The following is an 8,340-nucleotide window of genomic DNA, read 5'->3' on the forward strand; positions in this document are numbered from 1 at the left end:
TGCGACTACTGTATAGTTTAGTACTATGTACCATCTCTATTTGGACAGTAATGTATACCGTCTACCCGGTTATTTGTGCTGTCTTAAATTTCTACAATTTGAGAAGTTTGAAAAAAGTGTTAATTACTGCAATCTGTGTCCTAACCAGGAAGACAAGTATTAGGGTAGAGTACCGGTTCTGGCGCACTTCGGTCAGCCCTACGAGCACAGAACGCGGTACTCTACCTTACTACCCATAAGGCAATTTTATAATAGATCCCTTTGCGCCAGCTTTGGAAAATTAGTCGTTTGTATCGAAGAGATCGGGAGCGCGCTAAGTTTGGAAACATAGTGTTTTGTATTGGAGAGATCGGGAGTGCGCCAGCTTTGGAAAAATGAAGTTTTGTATTGGAGAGGTGGTAGCCAAAACAATTGCCAAATCGATGGTTGCGAACACGGTTTTTCACTCATATAACATATTGTCTATCTCATGTCGAACGTCCTACTAGACAAATAACATCTATAGCGTGTACACGATGGAAGCATTAATCATACGATTTAATCATCTTGCAAGGAGTTGATTACTCTTAAGTTGTACGATGAGAGTATCGCTGCCATTGAATCATCTATGACGCAGCGATCTGAGGGTGAAGTTGATTTATCAACTCCACATGTAAAACCCACCTCAAATATACACCATAGTCCGTCGGCCAACACCAGAAAGCGACAAGTTGTGTAGCCCCCAAACCCGGGGAAGTTTCCGTAGTTGCAACCGCCGAAGAGAAACCACACGAGTGCATTTGCGATTGTTTGCCATCTTGGAACGGGGCCGTTTCTGAGTAACAAGAAGGACTAGATTGACTGAGGCCACGCCCACGCAAATTCGCAGCAGCAGCGAACTGAGAGTAAGAGACGGACGTGGTTCCCTGCATAAGCTCTATAGACACTAGCTATATCACGCGAAGGCTTAAACTAGTGCAGCTGTCTTTTCTAGAGCTGGAGGTAATGAGGTGCGGTCTCCAGATAGTATTTCTCACATTGCCAGTAGTTATGTTGATGAAAGAAAACTCCTACACTGTTGTTACACTTGTGCTGCTGCGTTTGACTGCCTTGCAACAGTAACGTGACCCTGAGCGTTCGGAAAGACAGTAGATACCTCACAAGTCGTGACAAACTCCCGGATGTAGGGCATGTACTTGTAATACTAACTATCTAGACGTTAGTACAAGTGTACAATAATTAACATAAGACCATCGAAAGCAGGTTGTAAGCGTTACTGACATAAAGTGGCTAAATTTACGGCTGTACTAGATCGCTCAGAGTTATTGTAGTCATTATCTAGTGGACTAATGATTTCATAGAGAACCTACACTTAATTAATTAATAACCAATGAAATGTAAAGAGTCACCTACTCATCATGTTTGTCACTAGCGTATGCATCAAAATTATCAGCTTCAAACTCATTTGCAGATGCTATAGTGGAAGCAGGCTGAAAAACTTCACGTGGACTAGGGTTTTCGCAATTGTCGCATTGGCACACATCTGTACATGGCAAGCAGCTCCGCTGGCAAGAGCAACGCCTAGCTAATTAGAGCTGCACCCAGTTTTTACAGCTGCAACTGATCAGTTTCAAAACGTTAACAGGTGCCGGTGGCTTCGTTGTCCATTCAATAGGTACCTCATTGTCATCACCAATCTGCCAACCTTGATTGTGGAGAGATGGTATATCAGGATTAGCTTCAATTGCACGTCGCCATACACCAGCCTGGTAATTTGCTCGTTTGATATGCATCTTCAGAGCGTCTTGAGTAGAAGGAAGCTGTGCTGATTCTGCAGCTCGTGCGCAGAATAAGGAATACCTCACAGTATTAATGTCGGTGGCGACGTCATATAACCGTAGATCTTACAAACGTAAGGTTGACATTTCTTAAACAATACATCCATGTTACTGTCAAAGCTTTTCCAATTGGCTGAATAGCAGTGCAAAACGACTCATTCTTGTCTAGAAGTTCCAGTGGTGCAACTTTGCCTTTACCTGCGAAGGCGCTGGTTGTATCACAGCCTGTGAACGCATGGTATCCTGGCAAGGCTAAGCAAAGCTCTCTCCCGAAACTTCTTCCTACTTGCGTCAAATTGATGAAGCGGCGACGATTTTTTGTACCCGTGAGAAACACGATAGTTGCCGGTATATCGAAACATCTGCCGTCACTTCTGGCGTTAAATACAGGTCTTGGTCGTCTTCATATTCTTCTGTTTGTGTGTTGCGCTTGCCTTCGTCATGCAACGACAGAGCTACGTTTCTCAGAAGAATCTCTTGGGGTACAGTAGCAGACGTGACCAGTTCCGACTCCGTTACAGTTTGTTGATTCGCAAAGAATATTAGGCGACTCTGCTACTAAACTACTTTCAAAGATGCTAACATCTCGGCTGCGCTGAAGTTTGTCTAAAGCCTCTTTGTTTGTGTATGCTTGGTAGCATTGTCTGTGCTACGCTCCTATCGGTTTCGATTCATTTGTGCAAGATTATGTAGAACCGTAAAGACATCGTCTAAGCGAGTGTTTGCTGCTTGTTGCAACGTTCTCCAACTGGTTTGTGTAAGAGCCGTGAGAGGATCGGTAACATCATGACGAATATGGCACAGGCAGTGCTCAGAGTCAATTTTTGCTATCTTTGCCCTCTGCAAAGACATCTGATGATATTCAAAACAAAACTGCAAAATGATTTAGAATTTGACATCTGTCAAGGTCAACAATAATGCAACAATAAATCTCTGACGTTCGGTTTGATATATAACTGTTCAGTTGACAACTTTACCACTGATACCGTTGAAAGCTGAGTAAGAACACTTGGTCGAAAGGAGACAACAAGTAGTTTGCTCACACATAAACTAATGTAGTTAGGCGAAAGCTCTTACTTCTAGCTTGCTAACTGGAAATACATCTAAACCACAATCTGGCAGTGAATGCTTGTACTGTACTGTACACCATAGACTTCGATCACGGTACCGGAAGTCGTCATTACGCCCCCGCATCACAATTCTTTACACGAGGTTACGTAAATAAACGCAGATCGTCGTCTGTCTGGCGTGTTACTTGTTTCCCACACGTTCAGAAAATAATTGGACTCTTATGAAGGCAGCCAAATGACAAACCGACGAGGTTATGAGGCCACGTGTCTGAGACCTGTGGTTGGGCAAGAGTACTACAGAAAGACGGTTGATTTCCATTCGTAGGAGAACAGCAGACACCGTTTCATAGTCGACAACAAGGTAGCTGTGCATCGCTTTCATTCTACGTGATGCCTGCTTGCCTGGACATCTTGGCTTTCTGTTGGCAGCCTAATTCGCATTGGTACTGCTTTCTGTTTGCTTACAGTTTGTTCTACTGCTGCCGCAATAGAAGTTGAACTGCTAATGAGCAATCTGGTCTAGTTTAGGTCTCTAGAAAAGTTGACAGACGCACAACTCAAAAGGTTTCGTCATCGCGTGTCAAGTGATCACGTGTGATATTATATCGTAAGCTATTTGGCTAATGCTGCGAACTAACACGTTCACAATGGATGCTTTATGCCTCAGTAGTTTGCATGATGCGTTTTTACCCGTTTTGAGTGCTCTGCCGACTACAGAGTTAGCAAGCTCGCTCTACTGACTGTGTGCCACGCCCCTAAATTTTGTTGACGTGCAGCTACCTAACGGCCCCGGTATGGAGAGGCAAACAAGTGCAGTTGGAGTTCTGTCATACCGCTTTATGTTTTAGAGTTATCAAAACTTCCCCAGGCTTGGAGGGCTACGCAACTTCGTATAGAAGCGTCTTTTGGGGGGTTGGCTGACGGACTACCGGTGGTTTTACGCGTGAAGCCAACTCCAGCTTCAAACGTGAAACCAACCTCGTTGGTGAATTCCATTCCCATCTCATATTTCATAATATATCCACTCAATCAGGAGGTCATGGAGATAGGTCCTTCTTGGTTGCTCTTGCTTGTTCCTGCTAGTAATTAGAAGAGCTGTAAGCTGAGTGAGATTCACCTTCCTAGCCACTGCTGAGCTCACCTTATCTGGCACACAGTCAGCTAGAGGTAACCTCGATAGGTAATCAGCATTCCCATGTTGTACGGATCCTCGGTACTTTAAGTCGTATTTGTATGCAAATAGCAGTAAGGCCCACCTCTGTAGCCGTGCCGCTGCTATCCATGAAATTTTTCGCGCTACAGTACATGCAGATAGCCGGCTACAGGGGCGCTGGAGTCGGTTCGGCATGGCCGGACCAGTTTTCAAATGTGTGCTTTCGCCAGAGGCTGTTTGCCGCAAACTTCCGGTGTAATAATATAGCTAATTAAATAATTAATATATTTCTTCTTATCAGCAGCCCATTTCATACTTATGACGTAATTTATAAAGAGAAATAAGATGTGGGCACAAACGAGATGCAGTGCGAGACCTGATACCCGGATATTGTCGGCATGAAAGTTTCTGTCAAGTCTTCAAATTCCTTTGCAACGTCTGTTGCGCATGATCACGTGAGTAGGCACGCCCTTTAGCGCGCGTTAGGCCGTATCAGTGTTCGTTGGCTTCCGGGGCCCGAGCTATGGTGGTAGTACATCGTACATGCATGCATGGATTGAAGGATTGGTCATGACATCATGCAGGGAAATCTTCTAGGCCATTGGTGCAATAACAAATTCCCGTACAAGGAGAGCTATATTTAGGGAGGCACGCAAATCTGGTCTGCATTTGCAAGAATCTGTCGGTACACTCACATCGAATCTCTTGCTACATTACAATGTACTGATGTATTCCGGTGCTGCATGGGAACGCCATGATGGCTGTAACTCGTTATTCTCTCTTTTACAGCATGGTGAAGCAGGCAGCTGGGTCGTCGTGGCCTAGGTCCGTTCTTTCTCTTTTTGTAGCCTTGATCATACTGCACTGGAGCAATGGACAAGGACAAGGTGAGCGGTTAGAGAAGTTGTCGAGTGACTATCCTGTTCACGGGGACTTTTCTATTCACGGCCACTGTTCTGTTTACGGCGACTATTCTGCATGTTCACACTAGCCAGTCTAGATGGCGACTATCCCGTTCACATGCAGGCGACTCCTGTTCACGGCGGCTATCCTGTTCATGGCGATTATGACTATTCTATTCACAGCGTCTACGGATTCTGTTCACGGGCGATTGTTCTAGCTGTTCACAGTCACTGTTCTAGCGAATGTTCTGTTCACATGAACGTCTTCTTTTCATGGTCAACTATTCTGTTCACGTGAACAGTACAGTTTCCGGTGAACAGGGTAGTCCCCGCTTTGCTAGGGGACTTCCTGTTTATCGGGGACTATTTACGTAAACAGAATAGTCCGGGTGAACAGAATAGGAGCAAATATGAACGGAATAGTTTTAGTTGTTGCATCATTTCGCGCAGACGTGTGACGCGGTGGAAAAAGGTCTGGCTACGCGAGACTACCAAATGAGCATGCGCGGCTCATTTTCCAGCATGCTATGCATTTACACGATGTACTTGACCCGAGCCAGCCCGGGCTGGCGCGCTCTGGCCCAACTAGAAATACCGAGCCGAGCTCGCACAGTTCGGCCCGATTTTACACGTACCATAGAAACCCCTACAAGTACGTGCTCTTGTAAACCGGATATATGACTCAAGCACATAGCTTATCCGCGTTCGCTTGGCTCTATCAAACAGGGTGGGAAGGTTCTGGTGTCGTTCATGGTCAAACCTGTGTGAATGGGCAGCTTAAAGACTCGATCCAGTCTTTCTTCGCCCTCGTAATTCCCCGTATAGTCAATCCTCGCCGTAGAGAGACTGCTTTTAGACCGCCCACTGACGTCAGTAAATGCTGCCAATAGTGTCCACTGTGTGCCAGCTGCCTTGGGCAATTTCCACATGCCTGGTAACCGTCTTTGGTGTGGTTGCAAAGGCGTGGCGATCAAACACTTCACAAATCGCCGGGACAACGTTTCTATCGCTTTTTGCGCCTAGATTCGTAGTGATTAGGGGTTAGCACGGCTTTTGAAGATGAGCTTTGTCTTTTGTCAGACAATCTGGGCGTCTTACGCGTCGTTTGCGCTATGAGTTGGCTCCAAGAGCTTCCGAATTTGATGCAAATGGTTCTAGGCAAGAAACGGCTGAGACACAGTTCATGTGCTGATGTGTAATGCGTGATTGTCTTTGTACAACGTACGGAATCGTTGGCTGCTTGGTTTACATCTTGCAGAAATTATCTGCTCCTGGGAGACGTTTATTGGAACAATAGACGTCTGATATACTCCGCGTTGTTGTGCACGCTGATACAGATCGCACTAATGGCAAGCGCTTAGTGCATGTAGTGACGTTAGTGACGTCAGTGGGCAGTCTGAAACCAGTCTCGAGAATTGACTATCCGGGAAATGACGAGGGCGGAGAGAGACTGGGTCGAGTCTAGGCAGCTTTGTCTATGGGCTCGCAGCAGATAGTGAACGCTTTAGCTGCTTGGCTAGCTCTATACACGACCTCTGTCTACCAAGTACAGGTTTGTCGCGTCCCCAATCGCTATGCACTTTCCATAGAGACTAAGCAATATTAGAAGGTGCATGTGGCCTCTCTAGAGATAGCTGCTATCATAGATTCTAGGCTGATCGAGAATAGTCTCATAAAAGTTAACCCTGGCAGCTGGCTTTCTCAATTTTGGAAGTCCAGCGACGCCTTTGCCCAAGAGCCTGTATTTTGTTAATTTCCTTGGATGACCCTATTTGTATTTGTATTTATATTTGTTTTATTATTCCCGCTCGCTCCTCCTACTTTTTACCTCATATACCTGTCACCTGCAGGAGTACATACGAGAAAGCGTTTGGAATCGAGGCTAGATACCCACCCCACTCACTCACACACACCCCACTTACCCACACGCACCCCGCTCACCTACATCTTAAAGGTTGTTGTGATGGTAGAGCTGGTGGTGGTGGCATCACATCTACTTGTGGCATCTATAACCTTGTACTGAGTATACGGTACGAAATGAATGTTCTGTTTCGCCTATTTGAAGAAGAAGGGTGTCTCGAATGCCAGCCAGAAACAGCTTTGACGTGCTGACTACTTCAAGTCAATAGAGAATGCAGACTGAAAAAGGGGACGACCTGCGTAGCCTCGGCCTCCCACGATAGACCAACTCTGAAACAGCATCTAGACATGCAGTTGCCCTTACATTTGAGGTGTCCCGTTTGAGGTGTCCCATGATGGAAGAGTGCTGCATGGCATCTCTAGATATAGTTAGATATGATAGATATTAATGATTTGTTGTTTTTCTTGACGCAGACAGTTTTCCTCCTGTTCTTTTAAAGTCTCCCTGTTGTGCAGAGGTTGCAGAGAACAGCTCTGTCGGTAAGTTATTTATAATTCATTAATTTTGTGCTTGTGTACGCATGCGTAAGAACTATATACATCGGTTTCTAGGAACACTGGTATATCAAATCAATGTAACAAACCGCGATTCGAATGACGTACTGACCTACACATTGCCTGGCGGACATGAGTACTTCGAATTTAGAAACAGCAGCAACCGTGGGATTATCACGATCAAACGTCAAGTGGATCGAGAAGTACGAGAGATTGCGTCTCCTTACCTATTCGTACTTTTAATAATTGCCTGTGTGTAGATACTTCTGAGCGACATTGTGCAACTTAAAGTTGAAGTATCTGATGGCGTTCATGAGCCTGTCACAGTAAGATGACTCATGCGCATTGGCAAGTCTATAATGTACATCCATGGTTTATGTTGATGTTGCACGTATATACAGGGTGATGTTTGTGTCTTGATTACTGATGTGAATGATAATGCTCCTATTCCTGTGAATGCACTTTACTCTGTATCATTACCCGAGGTAACCATTTGTATGCTTACTCGTTTGTGTCTCGCTATATCTTGCGTTTTAAATCTAAATTTTAGGACAGCAACGTTGGCCGGACTATTGTCAACGTTCGTGCTAAAGATGCTGATGAAGGAACAAACAGTCACGTTCAATACAGATTTATAAAAGGCAACAAGGTAAGATTAACTGGCATATGCATGTGCTATCCCTGGATAGCTCATATCTGCATGCATGCGCGTGAGAGTCAAGAATCGTGAGATGGGTGACACAGAAAAGTATCTATGTATGGGAGCGTCGAGTAGGCACTATATGTCAGGGCGTTGTTGTATGTTTGATCCGTAGTTTTATGTATATAGTTAAACAGTAAAATGTAGAAGTTATACGTGATCGAAAAAGCTAGCATATGAGAAATCTACAGTATATTGGCTGCATTGCCTTCTATCCTTGTCTGATGGCTTGACTGCATTTTTGCTTGTGGGATGAGTAAGCAAGATACCAGCATGATACACG

The 8,340-nt window shown here is 44.9% G+C and overlaps 1 protein-coding gene across 1 annotated transcript in view; it reads left to right on the forward strand.

Moving 5' to 3' along the window:
- Positions 1 to 4,797: 4,797 nt before the first annotated feature.
- The window catches only part of LOC134197726 (protocadherin Fat 4-like), a 6,816-nt gene continuing 3,273 nt past the window's right edge, over positions 4,798 to 8,340 (forward strand). Inside the window, exons 1-7 of the mRNA XM_062667074.1 lie at positions 4,798 to 4,927; positions 5,032 to 5,169; positions 7,277 to 7,342; positions 7,415 to 7,560; positions 7,618 to 7,683; positions 7,759 to 7,842; positions 7,908 to 8,006. Coding sequence (XP_062523058.1) covers positions 4,798 to 4,927; positions 5,032 to 5,169; positions 7,277 to 7,342; positions 7,415 to 7,560; positions 7,618 to 7,683; positions 7,759 to 7,842; positions 7,908 to 8,006 — 729 coding nt within the window. The remainder of the gene's footprint in view (positions 4,928 to 5,031; positions 5,170 to 7,276; positions 7,343 to 7,414; positions 7,561 to 7,617; positions 7,684 to 7,758; positions 7,843 to 7,907; positions 8,007 to 8,340) is intronic.

This window comes from Corticium candelabrum, chromosome 22, assembly GCF_963422355.1.
Source record: "Corticium candelabrum chromosome 22, ooCorCand1.1, whole genome shotgun sequence".
NCBI lineage: Eukaryota > Metazoa > Porifera > Homoscleromorpha > Homosclerophorida > Plakinidae > Corticium > Corticium candelabrum.